Genomic DNA, 22,295 nt, shown 5'->3' on the forward strand with positions numbered 1-22,295 from the left:
AAAGAAAGAAAGAAAGAAAGAAAGAAAGAAAGAAAGAAAGAAAGAAAGAAAGAAAGAAAGAAGAAAAGAAAGAAAGTGAAAATAGCCACTTTCATCTGTATTCAGTCAATATCAATTCTGTCTCTGGAGGCAGATGGTTGGCTTCGTCTTGGGTCCTTTGGGATTGTCTTGGATCGTTGCGTTGCTGAGAAGAGCGTAGTCATTCCCAGTTGACCATTGTCACAATGTTGCTGTGTACAATGTTCTCCTGGCCCATCCTCCTCCTTCTACGCGGGAGAGACAGAGGGAGGGGTGACTTCCCAGGGGTGACCCTGCTGATGGCCGTCCAAGTCCTTGACTCACGGTACCACTCTGCCTTTCCTGCCTTACCCACAGCACTGCCTGATGTGGCATCGGGGTTTAAATCCTTATTTTTAGTCTGAATTTGCCCAAAGAGCATTACCGTATAAATAGCAGATCACAATAAGGGAACTGTAACCATGAATCTTTAAAAAAAAAAAGTGCTTGTAATAATTCCACACATTGCTTTCAAAACTATCCTGCTTGTCCGAGCTCCCTTGTATTCTCTCTCTCCTAGGCATTTAAAAATGTTTCAGTGACTTCAGGCACCATTTCCCCAATTGGAAACAGAGAGGGAGACTTTTTAAAATTTGTAGAAGGAAGACAGTCAAGCAAGATGAGCCTGCAGAGTGACCGTAGACACTCCCCCTGTGCTCCCTCCCCTCCTGGTCAGGACCTGCTGGACGGGGCTGTTGAAAAGGTGCTTGAGTCTGTCCACGATGTTGGTCTTTATCCTAAATGGTTCTGCTCCCTTCTCTCTGTGTCAGTTCAGACATCGTCGTTTGCCTTTTCTTATGGCACAGTGACATCCCTGCAGGTTCTTCTTGTATGTGGCCGCCATTTAAGCCTTACGTCACTCCCATGTCCAGTACAGTGTTCCTGATCCCCCCACTACCTGCTGGACTCTCTCCCAGGGCAGCCTTAGAGCCCATTGATGGGCACCCCCTGGACTTTCCTCCCTCTTCTCCCCACCTCCTTAGGATCAGGAAGTTCGTGTTGCTGACGGCTCTTCCCTCCCTGACATTATCCTGTTTCTCCATTGTTTGATGTGTTTCTACACGAAACTGCTTATATGTCTCTGTATGTCTAACCTTCCTTTGCTTGGTGCCTGTGCCCTGCACTTGGACTTCTCGTTGCTCCAGTGAGGAGACCTTCTTCTTCCTTTTCCTTTCACACCTTCTCACATCCTTAGAACAGAACCTGGACCCTGGAGACTTTTCTTTTTCTTATTTAACTCCCTCAGTCCCCTTTGAAGACATGAAGGTTCTGAGGGGACATGCATTTATTTTCCCCCTATAGCAGTGTTAGCTAGCATTACCTTACAACCCTTTCCAACTGCTCAATTAAAATTCCCTTTTTGGGTTTCTTTGGAATCTTGTATTTGTATTTCAAAGTTCCTACTCACTCTGATATTTTCATCAGAAATACTTGGAAGTCTTCTATGCCTTTAAAGGCCCACTTTTTTCCCTGTTGGATTATCCTCACCTTTGCAGATTGTGATTCTTGGTTGTAAGCCTGTATCTTTTGCCTTTTAGAATATTGTATTCCATGATCTCCCCTTGGGAGTGGTAGAAGCTGCCAGATTATGTGTGATGTGCACTATGGTTACTTGATATTTTAACTTATTTTTTATGGAGTCTACAGCGGCAGCTTTTCTTTGGATGTGAGAGTGTTGTGTTTGGATTAGGACCTTCCCGTTGAGGTTTCCTTTAGGAGGCAAGTAGTGGAGCGTTTTTTTTCCTACTTTGCCTACTGGTTCCAATTGATCTGGGTAGTTTTCTCTTATGATTTCTTGAAATACTGTGTCCAGGCTTTTAAAAAACGAGTTTTCAGAAAGCCCACTGATGCTTTAGTTATCTCTGAGACCTGATTTCAAAGTCATTTTTTGACACGATCTTCTGTTTTTCTCAGTCCTTTGATTTTGTTCTAATCTTTCTTGCTGTCTCATGGAGTCCCTAATTTATGTTTGGTGTGTTTGAGTTTTCAGGGAGACCTTGGTATAAGTAAAGCTGAAACTCCTTCTCTTCCAAGCTGTTTACTCTCCTTCCAATTCTAGAGTCTCTCTCTCTTTCTCTCTCTCCCCTCCTTTGTTTCACTTCTTTTATGCCTTCATGTGGCCCTTGTGGGGACTCTTTTTGGGGGAATCTCTAGGCCTAGAGTAGTTTTTATCTTTGATGGGTTTTTCCTTAGATTTGCTTGTTTCCTCAGTTTTAGTTCCTGAATTGGGGTTTTGTGCTGGGGTCAAGCTGTACTTTTGAATGGAGTGGTTGTCTTTGCCCCTTGCCCTGGGTCTGATGAGTCCCTGTGCTGCTCTCCACCTCCTGGGTCAGGGTTCCCTGAGTTACTGAGATTTAGAGCCCTGGATGTGGAGGGTTGGCCAAGCTCAGCAGTCACTGTCTCCCAACCCTTGGAGCTGTGGTAGCATGGGGTTGGGGGAGGTTGATGCTGACCCTGCTTTACCATTGCCCAGTGCCTTGTGGCTGACTTGGGCCCTTCTGGAGTAGAAAAAGTTGCTTGCTGTGGTTTCTCCTTGGACTTCTTGGTGAGAATGGCCAGGCAAGAGGTTCCCATTTGGCCAGGAGCCCATCAGCAAGGGTCAAACAGACAACCTCATTCTTTGCAGGAGTCCGTGCCCATTCACACCCCTTTCTCCTGGGCCTCTCGCCTTGCTAGCTGATGAGGATGGTATCTGAGATAGTGGCATTGCCCATGGGGATGGCTTGACCTCCACATGGTGGCAGGTCTCCCTCAGGGAGACTCAGTTCTTCTGGGTCAGATTGATTTGTCTCAGGGCATTTGGATTGGGAATCTCACTAATTTCTTGGTGGTTTATTTTGCTTTCACTCTTTTCAGTACTGACATCCTTGCCTGCTCTGGCAGTCCCACCTGCAACCCCCACCAAAGCCATATCACCTGCCATGATCCATGGACTAGAGATGACAGAGCATCGGAGCTGGCTGTGCCTAGAAGAGATGGTCAACTCTCTGCTGAGCACGGCCCAGCAGCTGAAGACCCTGTTTGAACAGGCCAAGCAGGCCAGCTCTTACAGAGAGGCCGCGGCAGCTCAGGCCAGAGGTCAGGCCGAGGCGGAAAGGAAGGAGGTAATGGCCAGAGAGGTCACTAAGAACCAGTTTCCATGGCTCTGCCCAGGGAGCGGCTCGTCCTTCCTCGAGAACCCCACAGTTGTTCCTGAAAGAGTCCAGCTTTCCTTAAAATCAGAGGTGGGGCCAGGTGCCAGACTGGGTGCTAGAGACAGAGACTAAAGAAACCCTCAGATCCATTGATGGTTTTCTGTGCAGTCATAGAGAGAGGCTGATGGTTTATCTGTAGATCTCTATGGGGGCTGTAAGCATGTGTACAAGGGTGAGTATTTCTGTGGGTCTGGATGTGTCAGTGTGTGGGAGCTGTGATGAGCCGAGGGCATCGCTTGGTCAATCAGTGCGCGTTTAGTCAGTGCCTGCTGTGTGCCAGGTGTGATGTTAAACACCAGGGATGCAGAGAAAGGCATGGACAGTCCCTTCCCTTTAGGAGCTCACAGTCTGATGGGGAGAAGGCATGTAAACAATTATGTACAGACAGAACCCGTATAGAGTAGATGGGAAGCAGTTTCTGAGGATTGGGAAAGGCATGTGATGGGAAGTGGGATTCGGCGAGCTGTCCAGGAAGGAGCCCATGGAAGCCAGCCCCCAGAAGGGAGAGGAAGAGTGTTCCAGGCCTGGGAAGTGCAGGGAGGCAGGAGATGGGGGTTTTATATAGAGAGGTAAGAGGGGGCTGAGTTTTGAAGGATGTTGACCGCCAAACAGAGAATTTTGTATTTGATCCCTGAGCTGCTGGATTTTATTAAGTGAGTGGGGCAGGGGGTGACATGATTGGACCTGAATTTTAGGAAAATCGCTTTTGTGTCTGAATGGAGCCTGGACTGGAGCAGGGAGAGATGAGGTAGGCAGACCCACCAGCAGCTATTGCCATAGTCTGGGTGTGAAATGGTGAGGGTCTGTACCAGGGTGATGGCAGGTGAGGAGGGGGCACATTTAAGAGCCATGGCAGCTGGCCTTGGCAGTTAATTGCACCTGGAGCCTGAGGCATGGGGAGGGTGGTGTTGCTGTCTCTGGTAACAAGCAAGATAGGAGTGGAGAGGGTTTTGGCCAAAGAGGATGAGTTCCATTTTGGATGTGTGTTTAAGATCTCTACTGGACGTCCAGCTCAGGATGTCTCAAAGACCATTAGAGATATGAGACTGAAATTTGTCCAGCCATTCTGGGAAGCAATTTGAAATTATGCCTAAAACGTCCATATCCTTTGAACCAGAAATCCCTCTACTGGACACAAACCTCAGGTCGGCCAAGGATACAAGATATTTATAGCAGCACTTTTTGGAGGGCTGGACACAGAGTAGATGCCCATTGATTAAGTAATTATCAAAGAAATTGTAGTGAATGAATGTGAATACATAAAAGTATTGAATATGAGAAATGCAAAAAGGTGTGGCAAGGCTTATGGACCTGGAGAAAATGAAGTAAACAGTCCACAGAATGGAATGGGAAATGCTCTGTTGCCATGCCCCTTCTTTGTAGGTGGGGCACCGTGGCTAAGAGACCCTGGACACACTGCCAGACCGAGCAGAGGCGTTGCTTAGGGTCGCTGCGCTGTTTGCGGTTTTCTCTTTTTTATTCTGTTACTGGGGATGGCTTTTTAGGTCATGATGGGAGGTGAGGGACACATTTGGAAGCAAGGGTGACGTAAATACAAAAGCTTTATCAGCAAAATTTCTCAGTTAAATCACCAATCATTTAAATCCACTGGCCATTTCTAAGTCCCCTTTCCCCTGGACTTTTTTATAGCCGTGGCCCTGTGGATCACTTTCTCCTCCTTGACACTGTCTGCTCTTTGGTTTTCAGGACACCAGGCTCCCCTGGTTCTTCTTCTGCTCCCTCTCTGTCCACAGGTGACCCTCAGGGCTCTGCCCTGGGCCCTCTTCTCTTCTCCCTCAATCCTCCTCCTTCACTTGGGGATCTCAGTAGCTCCCATGGATTTAATTACCGTTTCTAAGCTGAAGATTCTCAAATCTACTTTTCCTGCCCCAATATCTCTGCCGACCTCTAGTCACCCATCTCCATTCACCTTTCATACATCTCAAACTGGATGCCCAGTAGACATCTTAAACTCGATGTGTCCAAAAGTGAGTTCATTATCTTCCCCCAATAAACCCTCACCCTTCCTGCTTTCCCTGTCACTATAGGGCACACCATCCTCCTCCCACACCTTCGGGCTCACACTCTAGGAGTCATTTTGGACTCCTAACCATCTCTTACCTCCTGATCCAATATGGTACCAAGGCCTATTGACTTCACCTTTGCCGTCTCTTCTCCTCTGACACAGCTCCTACCCTGGTACAGACCCTTATCACCCCATACCTGGGCTGTGGCAATAGCTGCTGTGAGATCTCTCTGCCACAAGCATCTCCCTCTCCAATTCATCCTCCATGCAGCCACTAACCAGATTTTCCTAAAGTACAGATCCAACTATGTTACCACTCCCCCCCCCCCCCCCCCCCCCAGTAAATCAGTGTCTCCCTACAGCCTTCAGGACCCAGTACTGTCACCTCTGTCTCTAGGCCCATTTTGTGCAGCTCCAAGTATTCCCAGGTTAGAGACTGGATCAGTAAATTCTGTTAACAGCTCTGTTTTTGCTTTTGGGGCAGCTTGAAGGAAATGGCATACAACTCTAGCATTTTTGCTAAGAAAATCCCAGATGGAGCCACAAAGAGTTGGTTACAACTGAAAAATGGTTGAAAAAAAACACATTTTTCTGAAATCATGATTACTGCCCCTGCCTTTTCTACTTCAACTGAAATATATTTTTCTCCAGCCCTTGATTTTAACTCAGCGTGTTTCTTTCTGTTTCAAGTATAAACAGCCTATTATTGGATTCTGACTAATAATCTATTCTGCTTCCATTTTATGGGTGAGTGCATCTCAGTCACATTCATGGTTCCTAATTGTGTATTTCCCTCCATTCTGTTTTCTTCTGTTTCTTTTCTCTCTTTTTTTGTTGTGTCCCTCCTCAAAAGTCTATTTTGTTTCTAACCACAGCCTTCCTTAATCTGCCCTCCCTTTCATCATCATCCTCACGTTCTTTTATTCCCTTCCCCTCCTGTTTCCCTATTGGGTAAATTACATTTCTGTACACGACTGAATATGTATGTGTGTGTATACCTATACATACATATGTCTATGTTCTTTCCTCTTTGAGTTAGTTTCAATGAGAGTGAGGTCCAAGCATTGCCTGCAATGCCCCTCCCAATTTTTCTCTCCAATGTAAAAGTTCTTTGCTCACCTCTTTTATGTGAGAGGTGAATTTCCCCATTTGATCTCTCCCTTCACCCTTCTCCCAGTGCATCCCTCTTTCCCACCCCCTTTTTTTTAGATCATGGCAACATTATCCGCTCACACCCATGCCCTCTGTCTATATAAACTCCTCTTAACTGCCCTAAAAATAATAAAGTTCTTAGGAGTTACATGTGCCACCCTCCCATATAGAAGAGTAAACAGTTTAACTTATGATTTCTCTTTTTTTGTTTACCTTTTGATGCTTCTCTTAAGGCTTGTATTTGAATATTAGTTTTTCTGTTCATCTCTGGCCTTTTCATCAGGAATGCTTGAAAGTCCTCTATGTCCATTTTTCCCTTTGAAGGATTATACTCTGTTTTGCTGGGTAGGAGATTCTTGGTTATACTCCTAGATCCTTTGCCCTCCGAAATATCATATTCCATGCCTTCTGTTCCTTTAATGTGCAAGCTGCTAAATCTTGTGTGTTCCTAACTATGGCTCCATGATATTTGAATTGTTTCCTTCTGGCTGTTTGTAATATTTCCTTCTTGACCTGGGAGCTTTGGAATTTAGCTGTTATGTTCCTATGAGTTTTCCTTTTGGGATCTCTTAGGAAATGATTGGTATATTCTTTTAATTTCTATTTTACCCTCTGCATCTAAGATATCAGGGAAGTTTTCCTCTATAATTTCTTGAAATTCTAGGCTCTTTTATGATTATGGCTTTCAGGTAATATAATATAATTCTTAGATTATTTCTCCTCAATCTGTTTTCCAGTTAAATTGTTTTTCCAATGAGATATTTTACATTTTCTTCTTTTTTTATTCCTTTGATTTTGTTTTATTGTTTCTTGATGTCTCATGGAGTAATTGACTTTTACTTTTCCAGTTCTAATTTTTAAGGAATTATATTCTTTGGTGATATTTTGTATCTCTTTTTCCATTTGGTCAGTTCTGGTTTTTAAGGAGTTCTTTTCTCCAGTGGATTTTCATGCCTCTTTTATCTTTTGACCAATTCTGTTTTTAAGGTGTTATTTTCTTTAGCAGTGTGTGTGTGTGTGTGTGTGCTCGTGTGTATGTCTGTGCATGCCCTTTTACCAAACTGTTAATTCTCTTTTCATAACTTTCTAGCATCACTCTCATTTCTTTTCCCAATTTTTCCTTAACCACTCTCATCTTTTTCTTTAATCCTTCTAGGAATTTTTGTTGGGGTTGGATTCGATTATCATTTTTCTTTGAGGCTTGGTTTGGGGCTGTTTTCACATAGTTCTCTCCCAAATCTGTGTCTTGGCCGTCCCTGCCACCATAGTAGTTTCTTATGGCCGAATTCCATTTTGTGGTTATTTGATCATTTTTCTGGCTTATTTCTTGACTTTTAATTTTGTGTTACAGTTGGACTGTGCTCACCTCGGGGTGAGGAGACACTGTCCCGAGCTTCAGAGCTAGTTCTGGGGAGGCCCAGAAGCTTTTGGTGCTTCCGAGGTGGGATCTCCTGGATGGTGCTCTGTTCTTGACCCAGGGTCCCCCGTAGTTGGAAGTGCTACTCTCAGCCCTGAAATTGAGACCCAGAACTGTGTACGGGCAATGGCCAGTAAGCACCAGCTGCACCAGTGCTAGCAAGGTGTTCCTGTCGTCTCTTTTGGACCAATTGTGTGGCCCCCCACTGTGCCTGGAAAGAGAGGCCACCTCTAGGGCCTCCTGCTGATGCTGGCAGGCCTCCAGCCTGGCATCATAGACCCTCCCGCCAACCCAAGTTTCTTTAGGCAGGAAAAATGTATCACTCTGACCTTCCGTTGGCTCTACCCTTCCAAAATTTGATTTTAGGCATTATTTTCAGGTTGTTTGGAGGGGACTGTTGGGAGAGGTCAGCTGGGTGGCAGCCCCTAATCTGTTCCCATCATGAAGAACCTGTTTCCAGGGGTCGATGTTGGTGAGGCGGAGGCTTGTCTTTTGTAGATGTTTGGCAGGCTGTGATGGCTTGCTTGAGACTGTGATACAGAGTCTCGGAATGAGAAAGGACTGCCATGGCCACTGGTCCAGCCTGTGTCAGCAGGCAGGCCCCTCCAACATAACGGCCAGCCTGAGGGAATTGTCATCCAGCCACTGCTGGCTGCCCCGAACATGCACCTGGAAGGTCTGTTGCCATTGTGCCTCACTCACAGGGAGTGATGAAGCATGCAGGGCCGCACCAGAAGCCTGGGGCTGCGACCCAGGACTGCTGCAGAGAGGCAGGTTCAGGCTAGATGTGAGCAGTGATGGGCTGGGCTCCTGATAAGGACTCCTGGAGGTCCTTAATCCGAGACTGGATGAGGACTTGGTGGATGTGCTGGGGGGACTGGACCCTCTGACCTGGGGTAAGGACTACTAGTTTGGGCATTCCCTTCAGTCTCCCAATGGTAAGTGCTCCCATTTCTCTAGCATTCTGTAGAGGACTTTGGGAGGTTGGTGCTCGGATGAGCCCCACTTTACAGATGGAGAAACTGAAGCTTGGAAAGGAACAGTCACTTACCTAGTAAGGCTCTGAGGGAGGGTTCCAGCTCAGATCCTGCTGGCCTAAACCACCCCAGCGCATCACAAAGAAGCACAAACTCCTGTCTGACTGAGTCCTCTGAAATCTGCTACGGTTCAGTCGTTCTCACATCTGCCATCCCAGAGAGAAGGGTAGGAATGTTCTGGATGGTGGATGGCCTTAGGGACTGGGAACAGACTGTCTGTGTTCATCTCTTTGTAGTTCTAACACAGACAGAAGTGTTGATTGTGAAAATTAAAATCATCAGAGCTTACTTAAAACGATCTAAATGGACAAATGGAGTAGAACAGCCCAAAAGAGTCCTCCCTCTCTCTGTCTCTCCTCTCTCTCTCTGTCTCTCTCCTCTCTCTCTCTTTCTCTGTCTCTCTCTGTCTCTCCCTCCTCTCTCTCCTCTCTCTGTTGTTCTCTCCGTCTCTCCATCTCTCCCCTTCCCCCCCTCCCCTCTCCTCTTCCTCTCCCCCTGTTTCCCTCCCTGCCACTCCCACACCATCTAGACATCCATTATTAAAAACTATCATTAAAAAAAATCTTTGTTGGGGCCTTGCCCTCATTAATGAAGCAAACTGAGGAAGAGAAAGTTAAAAGGAGTTGATTGAGCATGCCAGGGCAGTAAGCATTGGGTGGGCCAGCCTTATGCACAGGAGTAAACAAAGGTGGTCTGGCTCAGTCTGTTTCTGATGGGGGATGGGCTTAGTACCACCTGGTCTTTCTTTCTTTTTTTTTTTTTTTAAAGCAATCGGGGTTAAGTAATTTGCTCAAGGTTACATGGCCAGTTATTTTTGGGTGTGGTGCTGAGTATCTGAGTCTGGATTTGATCCAGGTCATCCTGACACTGGGGCCGGTGCTCTTACTCGCTGAGCCACCTGGCCGCCCCTAAGCAATTGGGGTTAAATAACTTGCTCAAGGTTACACGGCCAGGTGTTTCTGGGTGGGTGCTAAGTGTCTGAGCCCGGGATTTGATCCCCAGGTCATCCCGACACTGGAGCTGGTGCTCTTACTCGCTGTGCTACCTGGCCGCCCCCCACCTGGTCTTTCTTGATTGACCCACTCAATATGAGGAGATGGGGTCAGGGTCTCCTTGGCTTCTCTCTCATCACAGTACCGAGGGAGGGGGAATTGGTAGCATGCACACTGCCATCTTAGAAACAGAGCTTCCCAGGTTGAGCCAGCACTAACAGCTGGCCTGCCGCACTCTCTCTGGATTTGTTCCTTCCCAAGTCCTGTATTTGGATACAGAAGCTTCCTGTAGAAGAGGAAGGGCAGGGAAACACTGCCTTGGCTACTGGGCTGAGGGATGACCAGGGGAAGGAAAGCAGCATCGGGTAAAAATATTCTTCCAGAGTGTTGTGACGACTTCTTACTGCTTTGGTGCCCTTTCCTTACAGTGGAGAGAATGGAAGCACTTTGTGCTGCAGATCTTGCCAGGGAGCAGAAGGGTATTTTGTGGGGGCTTTTCCCAGGTGCATCTTGAAGAAGACCTGGTACCCATTCTCATTCAGTTTTCAGAGGGGTCTGGTGACATGGCTCCCAGGCAGGTGAGGTGATCTCCGGAGGAATCCCTGGGTTCCTTACTCCCAGCCTCCTGGCATTGTGAGCCATTTTCAGCTCTGTCTCTGAGTGAGGCCCAGGGTTTCAGGGCTCTGTATTGACCCAGTTCTTCCTAAGAGCTAATATTTCCTTTTGTTCCTCAGCCTTTGAAAGAATGAAAAGCCCCCATCTCCACACCTTCAGTTTATTCCCTCCCTCATCCCTTTGCTTTAAGGCATCAAATGACTAAAAGTGCTTTTTTCCCTTACTCAACATTTTAAACAGTGTTTGGGATAATTTCAGCATTTTTCTTTTGAAAATCGAAATCCTGCCAGATTTAGGGGAAACTGTTCTATTTTCCATTTGTATTCAATGGCTGGTGTTGGTTTCTTGGGAAACCAGACCGTGCTGCTAAGAACCAAGGCTGAACTCACTTTCCCGTTTTTTGTATAACATAAAATTAAAATTTTTTTCAGATTCTTATGATAATTCAGATCCTAAATTTTAGAAATTGGAAATGTAGTGAAAATGATGTAAAGATCTGTAAAAATGTTAAGCAGTTTAAAAATTTCTTGTGTGAAGTAATCCCTAAAAAGAGGATGGTGGTGGCATGTCTTACAGGGTTAGTGTTTCCATCACTAGAAAGATGAAGCGCTGGTGACTATTTCATCTGGTGACTAATGTTGTCCTGGGTCCCTGAGGCTTGAGGCCTGGTTGGGCCTGTAGAGGTTGCCCTGAAGGTAGCTGGTGTTTATCAGCAGCTTCCAGCTGCTCCTGTAGTCTTTCTTTTCGGGGGTGCAACAGTGGGGGTGCTGCTTGCTTGTCTGGGAAAGACGCTGGTTTCACTTCCCAGTAATTCTTTGGGAAAGCAAGTTCTCTAATACTGTAGAAGAAGGGAATGGTGGTACCTGGGGAGGAACTGGGCATAGGTAATTGGTAATAGGAATGCTGTCTGCTTGTACACAGCCTGCAGCAGAGAGCCTAGCCTTGGAGCTGTCCAGTTGAAGGTGCTGAAACGCCCGGGGGGGGGGTGCGGGGAGGGAGGACTGTCTGGGAGCTGAGCAGATGCCCATCAGCCCTAGGTCTGAAATACTGTGTTTGCCTGTGGATTGTCTGTTTGGTTAGGCCATGGGAAAATGAAGGTCTATTTCCTCAACATCTACCGCTGGCTGGCCTGAAGATCACCTGCTGCTTGTTTTAATGCTTGTGTGTAGGACTGGTGGGCATTGAGGTGGCATCACAGTGCATAGAGTTCTAGGCCTAGAATCAGACCCAGGGAGGGTCACCTGACCCTGCTTGCCTCAGTTTCCTCATCTCTAAAGTGAGTTGGAGAAGTTAATGATGAGCCGTCCAGTATCTTTGCCATGAAAGCCCCAGCTGGAGTCAGGAACAGTCAGACTGAAAGGACTGAATGCCAAGCAAAAGAGCGATGTGTCCAAAAGTTGCAAGGCCCTGCCCTAGCATGCCAGACTCCTGTCTGGTCACACCCCTCAGCAGGGCACCACAAGCAGCTCACTGTGTGTCAGCCACCTCCAAGGAAGCCCTTCCATCTCTGGAATGCAAGGACGCTTCTCTTTAACTCTGCCTCTTTTAGACTTTCACCCAGTGCTCCTAGTTTTGTCCTCTGGAGCTGAGGAAAACACATCTCATTTCTCTTGCTATGAGAGCTTTACAAATATTTGAAGGTTATTATCATGGCCTAGAGCAGGGGCAGGGAACCTGTGGCCTTGAGTCCACACGTGGTCCTTTGGCCCTTCTCTTGTTCTTTGAAGTTTGGATTCAGTCAAAGGGCCACAGTTGAGGACCTAAAAGGCCTTTGCAGGTTCCCCACCCCAGGCCTAGAGTCTACAGGCTCAGTATCTCCAGTTCTCTTGTGGTATAATCTTTTTTCTTTCTTTCTTTTTTTTTTTTTAAAGCAATTGGGGTTAAGTAACTTGCTCAAGGTTACACGGCCAGTTATTTCTGGGTGTGGTGCTGAGTATCTGAGCCTGGATTTGATCCAGGTCATCCCGACACTGGAGCCAGTGCTCTTACTCGCTGAGCCACCTGGCCGCCCCTCTTTTTTCTTTTTTGATAAAAAGTATTTTCGTTTTGACATCTGAAGCAGTGTTGACTCCTCAGGACACAGCCTTTGGCATCTTTTGCAGCTTATTCATCAGCTTGTTGCCCAGACACCATCCAGAAATTTTCTGATCTCCTTGTTCTTGACTGTGGTGGACTGTTGGATCAGGGCAGCTGAGTTTGAAACCAGTTCAATATCATTTCCTTCAAGAATTAACTCATCTTTTTGGGTTTGAGAAACAGCACAAGCCACACCTGGTCTCATGTGCACTCTTTGGATATATTTTTCACCCAAGAAATTTCTGTTTCAACAAGTGAGCCATTCTCTTGAATAACAACATTGATGAGGAAGTGAGCACACTCAGACCTCATCTTGCAGCCAAAACCCGAGATAATGCCTTTGGCCCATTTCGTACTGGCCTGCAGATTGTACGCATGGCTTCAAGTTATTTTCGATTTCCCCACCACTTGTCTTTTTTTCTTCTTTCCAAGGAGACTGAGCTCAACGTTGATATGGTTGAAATCCCTATGGAAGATTCCTCTGGGCTCCTTCACAATAACTGTCCAACCCTTAAGAGAGATGTCAGCATTTTCTGGGATGTCAACAGTCTGGTTGCTTAGAATGGTCTTCATTCTGGTAGCAAATGGGCCAAAGAGCTCCTGTGGTATAATCTTGAGTCCCCTTCCCCATCTTAACTACCTTCTTCTAGATGATAACAGTATTCCCTAAAATGTCCCCCAGACTGATTGCAGCCCCCCGGTGTGGTTGGACCAGTGAGTACAGTCCTACCAGAATTCAGAGGGATTCTTCCCCCACTTCCTACCAGATCATTTTCTCCCTTGGGCCCACTATGTTGTAGCAGCAAGCACCCCAGCATCCCCAGGGTGGCTGCCAACACAGGTTCTTAGATCTTCTTTTCTAAAGGAAAGCAACTCAAAATGGGTTAACAAGCTTACTTTAATCAATCAAACATACATTGTTTACCTAGTTCAGGGGGAAAAGGTCAGCACCCTGAACTTCAGAGTATACAGAAAGAAGTTACAAGACAGAGAAACAGATCAAGCAGACAGGCTTCCAAACTGTCCAACTGAATGTTATAGGAATATAAATTTTTAAGATCTTCCCTAGGTTAAGTGCACTTGGAGCCTTGGTGGGAGGCTTGTTTTTCAGGAATGCCCAGACTTTGGTGCTTTGTGATTGGGCAGTGGGTCAAGAGGGTTGTTACATTCTCTGAGCCAGGAGAAGGCTATATAAGCCCTGATGGGAGGCTTTGCTTTGGGGCTCACTTTGAGAAGTGTTGTGTGATTTGACCAGATGAGACTCTGGACAGCTGTTGAGAGCTCCCCGGCTTTGAAAACCCTCTCTCTGGTAACTGTGATTAGGTATGGATGGATGTAATGGGAAGCCTGTCTGATGAAATGTTCTTGTAACTTATGCTTGTAACCTCTGTATATTCTGAAGTTCGGGGTGCTGACCTTTTCCCCCTGAAATAGGTAAATGATATGTTTGATTGATTAAAGCAAGATTGTTAACCCATTTTGAGTTGCTTTCCTTTAGAAAAGCAGATCTAAGAACCTATGTTGGCAGCCACCCAGGGGATGCTGGGGTGCTTGCTGCTACATATGTCTAAGAAGCTCTGTTGGAGGCTGGGAATAAACAACCTCTGCCTTTCAAGACTTGACATTCTATTTGGAAGCACTTCTGAGGTTTCTTTGCAGTCTGAGGCTATGATTGCACACAAATATCAATGGATGTGAGCTCAGAGATGGAAGGGGCTAGAGAAGACATCTTATCAGATTTAGGCCAGTGTCCCATCCTTTTGAGACCTTTCTGGATTCCTCTTCTGTTATTCTTGGTGTTAAGCAGCCTGTCCCCCTGCCCTACCCCATCACCTTGCTTTCTGTGATTTGGAAATAGCAGCAGGGAACTAAGGGAGCTAAGTGGGGATCTTGGAGAGACACCCAGAGCCTTCCCTCCCAACTGACATCAAATGCTGGACCAGGCCAGTGAGCCCACTTCAAACCCAACTTTCTTTCTGCCCATCTTTTCTCTACCATCTTGTTCATGAGAATAACACAAGAGACTGTCGAATGCTTTACCAAAAGCCAGCATTCCCATGTGATTAGCCTAATAATCTTTGAAAAATAGGATTGGAGGGCTGCTGATGTGATTCATCCTTGCTGAAGTCAGGCTGCTTTCACTGATCAGAGTCTGATGTCACTGACCTGGCCTCACCCTCCAGTTGAAGGACCCATTGACACCTGTGCCACTCCCCCCTCTCCCCCAATTGCAGAGGTGCCACATATATGCTAGGAACCTTTGTACAGGTTCACTCTACAAGAGGACTTTGGAAGAGACCCTTACCGTTCAGGACAACCTTTTGGGATCAGCTGTTGCCAGCATGCCTCTTTGTACAGTTGGCTGTGTGTTCTCTGAGCACCCTTCCTCCAGCTGTCCAGAACCCATCCAGGATGTCTGAGAGGTGCCCACTGCCAAGAGGCTTCTCTCCCTCTTTCCCTTCCCCCCTCACCTCCTCCCTCCTCCCCAGGCCACATGAGAACCACTCTGGGCTGCTTTACTGCTCACGTAGCTTGAATTAGATTGGAGTCATCAATTGTGCACCTTCTGGTGGATCATGCAGCCTGCAATGCAACAGAGTGTGGATTGATTGTCTGCCTCTTGACCTGACAATTAACACCAAGAAAACAGGTGTTCCCCCAGCCAGTGCCACACTAACCATGTGCGGAATTAGCGGTCACAGCAAGCAAAGAAGCTGCGGACAAACTCGCTTACCATGGCAGGGCACTTTCCAGGGCTGTACACGTGGATGATGAGGTTGACGCATTGCCAGAGCCAGTTCAGTGTTTCGGGGACTTGGAAGGAAAGCGTGGGAGAGAAGAGGCATTAGACTATCAGACTGAAGGTCTACAGAGCTGTGATGCTGACCTCATTGTATGCCTGTAGAACCTGCAGTCTACCTACCAGCGCCGGGCCAGGATACTGAACCGCTTCCATCTCAACTGTCTTAGGAAGCTTCTGAAGATAATCTGCAAGCATAAGGCTCTGGACATGGAGGGCTTTTCTGGAGCTTACCTGCTGAGTGTTCAGACTCTGCTTCAGAGAATGCAGCTCCGATGGGCCGGCCATGTTGTTCAAATGCAAAACGTAGGCCTGCCAAAAAGCCTGTTTTGTGGAGAACTCACATGGTGGGCACTCTAACGGGGTCTCTGAAGAGCTTTGGAATGGATTGTGTGACATGGGAGACCCTGGCCCAGGACTGCTCAACCTGGCATGCCCACATCAGAGAAGGGGCTGTGCTCTGGGAGCGGATCAGAATCGAAGTAATACCCCAAAAAAGTGAGATGTAGAGAGTTAGAGAATCCTCTCCAAATGTGCGCACGGGCTGTTTGTGCCTGACCTGTGCTAGAACATTCTGAGCTCACACTGAGCCTTGACCCCAACATCACAATGTTGTCTTGGTGATCTTCGAGGCTGAAGGACAGCAGCCAACCAGTTGACCTTCTGCACAGCTGGAGGACCACCTGCCGCTGTGTCTCAAGGCCCTCCAGGCCTTGCCACCTGCCCTGCACCAACCTCTCTTATCAGAGTGTGAGCCCCTTGAGAGCAGGAACTATCTTGCTTTTTGTCCTTGTGCCCTCATTGCCTAGCATGCCATAGAGCTTAGTAAATGCTTTCCCCTTCCTTCCAGCTGCTTCTTGGCATCTGTTGCCCTCTGGCTCTCTGGGCCACAAAGGCGATCTTAACCAGGTCTTTGATCTGCTGAAAACTTAGGGCTTCCTCTCACGTAAGCCTGTCTCACCTTCTTCGAGCTTTATTTCCAACTGGCTCCCAAGGGGCTAAAGACATTTAAAGTGGCCTGGGGCCGTGGATAGATTGCTGGCCTTGGAGTCACAAAGACACAGATTCCGATTCTGTCTTTAGTGCCTGTTATCTGTGTGCACATGTGCAAGTCAGTCCCACTGGGGGAGCCCCTGTTTCCTCATCGGCGCAGTCTCCATAATGTCCGTAAGGCACTTTGCAAACCCTTCATGTGTTGTGGATGTAGGGAGCTGCATCCTGTTCTTTGCTGTGAATGATGGGTCAGGAGAAGGGCTGGCTAGTGAGAGGCTGGGGTGGAGTGTGAGATCTGAGCAGAGGCCAAGGAAGGAGGACAAAGGGGGGGCCTGCTCCCCAGTGGCCTCCCTGAGCTGAATGGCAACCATGCAGGGCAATGGGGAGGCCTGCTGGGTGTGGTTGTCATGACAGCCCCAGCAGTGTGAGCTGGCACTGGTGCCCCTGCTTGACAAAGCAGCAAATTTGCTGTTCTTAAATTTGCCATCCTGCCCTTCAGAAGCACCAGGTCAGAAGGATGGATATTCTCACTACTTGCCTGCCCCATCTGGCTCCTTGGGATGGTGGGGCTGATATCACGACATGAGAGAGAGAGAGTGTTCTTCCACATGCCCCAGACAGTTGCAATGACATCTTCATTGGCCACCCAGCAAGGATAGGAATACCGCCCCCCAACACACACACACAGCATACTCTACTGGCCCCTTCTGTTAAGAAAGCCAAACACACTTGGCATTCAAGGCCTCCACAGCCTGGATCCCCCCAGCCACTCAGAACCTCCCTTGAGACCCTCCCTCTGCCAGTGACCCTGTGCTTCCTCTCTGTGTTCTCCTGTTGGAAGGCAGGGTCTGCAGGAGCAGAGACATTCTGTTCTGTCCTTGCATCTCTCCCACGTCCTGCTGCCCTGGCGGCCACCATCCTGTCACAATGGCTCTGTCCTGCTTTCCCAGTCACTTGCCCCTGAGAAGCAGCTTGTGCAGTGGGGGTGTGGCCCATGTGGCTTTTCTTGAGTGGGCCGAGCTCCTGGAAGGGAAGGCACTGACCCGGGAGGAAGAGAGCGAGTCTAGAACTCGCAGCAGCGGGCCTGTGGCCACGCCAAGAGCGCCACTAAATGCAGCCATTTCTCCTTATTTCAGCCATATCAGAACCAGCTTTTCCAGCCAGCTGAAGATGTGGAAGGGAAAGCCGAGATCATCATCAAGGTAAGGCTGGACCTCCCCTGGGCTGGGCCTCTGGGTGGCTGCAGCCCCTCACACAAAGCCGCCCTCGGCTTTCCTTGCCCCTCTGTTCAGTCATGTCGGACTCTTTGTGACTCCTGGCAAAGACACTGGGATGGTTTGCCATTTCCTTCTCTGGCTCATTTGGTAAAAAGCGACTTCCCTGGTCACACAGTTAGTAAGTACCTGAGACTGGACTTGAACTCAGCTCTTCCTGACCCCCGGCCTAGCCTTCCCTCCACTGCACCTCTTAGCTGCCCTTCCCATCTGTAAATCCTCCCAGGGTGAGGGAGACCTTCTCGTGAGGATTTGGATAATGTGTGTGGGGGTTTGGGGGTGGAGGACTGCAGCCCAGCCCCCTGCCAAGGCCCCACCCCTTCTGGCCACCAGTGTCCTTGTTGGGATGACACAGGTCACAGCTCATTCATACCCTTTTCACTTGGCCAACATTTCTTAAGACTGAGAAAGGCGGAAGCTTGGATACCAGAGGGTAAATGGGAGATCACTAGAGCTGGAACAGAACCCTAGTGCCTAGGGGTTGGGGAGGGCTTCCTTGGGTGACCCCCGAGTGGAGCCCTGGAGATGCTGAGAAGTGGGGGTGGGGGAAGGCATTGCAGGCATGCTCAGAGGCAGGAGACTGTGTCAGGGAAGAAGCCTAGAAAGGGGGTCCAGAGGGAGAGTGGGAAGGGTTTTAGTCACCCTGGGTGGCATTCAGAGTGAGGCATGACAGAGCCTTCTTGAGCCCTCCTGTGTGCTGCTCCCTGGCCTGAAACCTGGGGCCTTCTCTTCGGCGGCTTCCAGAGGTGATAGGGAGCCACCCAGGTGGTAGAGCAGGAAAGTGACTGTCATATGTGTGCTCTAGGAAGATTGTTTATTGAGGAGAACAATTAGGAGGTGAGGATGAGGTGAAGAACGCAGGACCTGGGGTGATGCCCTAGGAGAGATGAGAAGGTAACAGAGGTGCCTGGATTACCAGGGCAGGGGTGGGGGGGTCAGAACACGCAGGAGGCGCCTGGATGAGGAGGGAGTGGTCTAAGCAGCAGCCTTCAAAGCTCAGAGGGGGCTCCATGATTGGCAGCATCCATGAGAGCTGCCTCTGACCTTCAGTTATGGGCCAGCTCTTGTGCTGAGTCAGCCCCTCCTGTGGTGATCCCTCTTCCCTCCACTGAATCATCTCTGCAGGCTTCCCTTTCCTGCTCTGAGGCTTCACCAAAGCGGATTCTTCATGCACTCTCCGAGGCTGAGTCAAACGCCAAGCCCCTGGCAGATAGGGATGATTTTGTCTTCTCTTGGCACACGCTCATGCCTTTTATTTATCTCATCTTACTGCCATTTCTTTGTGGTTGTTCAGTTGTGTCTGATTCTCTCTGACCCCTTTTGGCAGAGATACTGGAGTGGTTTGCCATTTCCTTCTCCAGCTCATTTTACAGGTGAGGAAACTGAGGCAGACAGGGTGAAGTGACTCACCCAGGGTCACACAGCTAGAAAGTCTCTGAGGACAGATTTGAACTCAGGAAGATGAGTCTTCTAATTTATTCCAGGCCCAGCACTCTGCACTGTGGCGCCACTTAACTGACCCATTGCTATTTTTAGAAATTGTCAAAAATTAGGGGGAAAGGGAGCCATTTTTGCTTTACCCCTGTACTTACTGGGAGAACTTCTAGCATTTTTCCATGGCAGATAATATTAGCTCTTGGTTTTAGACCTATCCTTTCATCATATTAAAGAAAGGACTTTCTGTACCTTTTTTTTTCTAGGATTTTAAAATATAAATGCATTTTGTCAAAGGTTTTTTTTTTGTTTTTCAGTTGATATAATTATGTAATTTTTGTTTGTGTGATTCAATATCCTAATTTCTAAATATCCTGATTTCAAAACACCCTTTTTCCTAACTTCCCTGTCTCTGTCCAAGGTCCTTCTGGTCTTTCCAAGAAAGAGTAATCATTCTTTCCTGGCCAACATCCAAGTAGCTTCCACTGACCACTTCGCTCCATGCCTGTGGCTACCACCTTTTGCCTAGATTGCCACAGCCTCCTGACTGGCTGTTTCTGGATGTTTCTGTGGGGACGTGACTTGGGGGCTGGCTCTGCCCCCCCGTGCTCTTTGGTAAAGGTTGTAGGAGAGAGAATTGGAGACCGGAGAGAAGGAGGCAAGAGTGGCGACTCCAGGGAGACTCCGTCCTGGCCTGGGTCATGTTCCTTGGCTGGCAGGAGCCGGTAACCAAAGGCAGGCTTGTGTTTTGTGTCGGTGAGGTTAGGCTTTGGCACAGCTAGCCAAGTTCACCATTAGAATGCAAGGTGATGCTTGCATTGAAGCTTCCCCTAGGGTCTGGAAGGGAATTCCCTTGTTCTTTCTAAAGCCCTGGGGTTCTGCCAGAAGAGCTCAGGGTAACCGACTAGAGGCTCCGAAGCCATGTCTTCCATCTCTGTGGGAGGAGAGATGAGGCGAGCTGTGCCTGAGTAAAGGTGGCTCCTGAACCTCCCATGCTTTACACCCTGCTGGGATTTTAGTGAGAATCAGGGCCTGGGCTCCACAAAGGCCAGCTCAGGTCTGCATGAAAGGATGTCTGGGCCTCCTCCAAGACTGAGTTTAGATCTCACCTTGACCTCACTAGTGCCCACCTGCCCTCAGAGATCACCTCCAGTCTACCCTGTTCTGAGTCTTGTGAATGATGCCTTTGAGACCGTGAGTGCTTAACCCGGCACACAGTAGGCGCTTGTTGGTCATGTCTGGATGAGAAACTGAACACTCTGACAGGCCAGGGGCCCCACCTGCATGGACTTCCTCTCCCCCCAGCCTGTTCTTGGACGAATTGTGTGGGACAAGGCCCCCAGCTGACGTTGGCCGGTGTAGGCATACCCAGAGGCTGAGAAAGAGGAGGGACCCCCAGCCTTCCTGTCAGTGAGACCCTGTTCTCCATTTTAAAGATGTGGAGCTGTGGGACTCAGAGGGGTTAGTCACATGACTTAGCTCTGGGCTCTCCCCACCCCCATCCCTGCACTGTGTCGCAGTAGGATTGCATTTTCTGTAGATTTCTAGGTTTCGTGTCAAGATGTCAGTATGTTAAGGATGAATGAGGTGTAAGTAGGGCCAGATAGCTGGGGAGTGTGTGTGTGTATGAGTGTGTGTGAGTTTGAGTGTGTGTGAGTGTGCGTATGTGTGTGAATGTGAGTGTGTGTAACTGTATGTGAGTGTGTGTATGTGTGTGTGAGTGTGTATGTGTGAGTGTGTGAGTTTGAGTGTGTGAATTTGAGTGTATGAATGTGCGTGAGTGTGTATGTGTGTGAGTGTGCGTATGTGTGTGAATGTGTGTGTATGTGTGAGTGTATGTGAGTGTGTATGTGTGTGTGCATGAGTGAGTCTGTGTATGTGCGAGTGTGTATGTGTGTGTGCGTGAGTATGTGTGTGTGAGTGTGTGTATGAGTGTGCGTGAGTATGTGTGTGTGTGAGTGTGTGTGACAGAGAGAGAGAGAGAAGAGACAGAGGGAGAGAGTGCTTGCCTGCGCTCAGGGCCACCAGCCTGTGTGTGAAGAGGCCTGACCTTGTCTCCAGGCCCCCAGTGAGCAAGGTGAAGGCCGGAGCACAGCACATCCTGGGTGGCTGTGGCTTCCACAGGACAGAGCATTGGGCCACCCAAACACTCCTGTGCAGTGTCTCTCATGCACCCCCTTAGGGCACATCCCTTTTCTTCTTCACAGTGGTGCCTTATCCCTCTCTGCATTGGGGAGAAGTATTCCCACAAGGTGTGAGGCACTTCGTTCATCTGCCTGGATCAACAGGGCCATCCAGTCCTTGAGAGGGAGTTGTGGAGGGAAGGAAGAGGGGAGGGGCAGACAGCGTGCTGTTTGTGGGGCAGAAAGAGCTGGGTTTTAACTTGGGGTTTCCTCATCTGTAAAAGAGACAACAGCGCTTCCTCACCAGGAAAAGTGATCCTTTTAAGTCTTGGCCTAGTCTCAGCATTCCAAGATGGAGCTCCTTCTCTGTCCCCTCACCTCACTTGCCCTCCCTCCTCCCTGTGCTTGAGGGCTCTGTCATCTTCCCAGCCCAGCTTGGTTTGAAACTTCAGAATCACCCTCTGCTCAGTCCTCCCATCCAGTCAGTGGCTGCCTCCTCCTCTGTCACTGCCAAGCCTGAGTTCCTGTCAGACTGAAAGCTTGGCGCTTCCATGCATCTCCACCTGCCAGAGTCCTTGTGGCCTTCCAGGCTCAGGGGTCCTCTCCCTGAGCTTCTTGTTTAATGTGCGCACTCTCTCCCTCATTCTCTCCTCTCTGTGTGTGTCTCTTGTCTCTTTCCCTCTTTTCTCTCTTCTCTCTGTCTCTCGTTCTCTCTGTCTTGTTTTCCTTGTATTGTACATGTTGGGGGACAGGGACAGTGTCTGGTCTAGTCTTTGGCTCCCCAGAGTCTGGTGCGCTTCCTAGAATGAAAGGGGAGCTCAAATCCTTGCTCAGTTGAATCAGACACCACATTCTCAGAAGAATCAAAACCATCTGTGACTCAAAGGGCAATGGGAAGAGAATCACAGATTTCCTCCTCGTTCATTGGAGCAGCACGGATCCCATGCCTGCTCAGTTCTAGGGCATGTGCTGAGTGCTGCAGTGAGGGTCATGGATGACCAGAACAAGGGCCTCCTCCAGCACTCGGGACAGTGGCTGGCACAGAGTAGGCATGAATGAAAGTGATTGATTGATCAGCGAAGCCTTGAGAGTCATTAGAATGTCA

General features: G+C 48.4%; 1 protein-coding gene across 1 annotated transcript in view; it reads left to right on the forward strand.

Annotated features, from left to right (window-relative positions):
• The window catches only part of DEAF1 (DEAF1 transcription factor), a 45,362-nt gene that overhangs the window by 18,237 nt on the left and 4,830 nt on the right, over positions 1-22,295 (forward strand). The window contains exons 10-11 of the mRNA XM_069107921.1: positions 2,914-3,161; positions 17,496-17,561. Coding sequence (XP_068964022.1) covers positions 2,914-3,161; positions 17,496-17,561 — 314 coding nt within the window. The remainder of the gene's footprint in view (positions 1-2,913; positions 3,162-17,495; positions 17,562-22,295) is intronic.

The sequence above is a fragment of the Petaurus breviceps genome, unplaced genomic scaffold, assembly GCF_028583685.1.
Source record: "Petaurus breviceps papuanus isolate PSGF00001 unplaced genomic scaffold, PetGlider_PUasm1.0 90317, whole genome shotgun sequence".
NCBI lineage: Eukaryota > Metazoa > Chordata > Mammalia > Diprotodontia > Petauridae > Petaurus > Petaurus breviceps.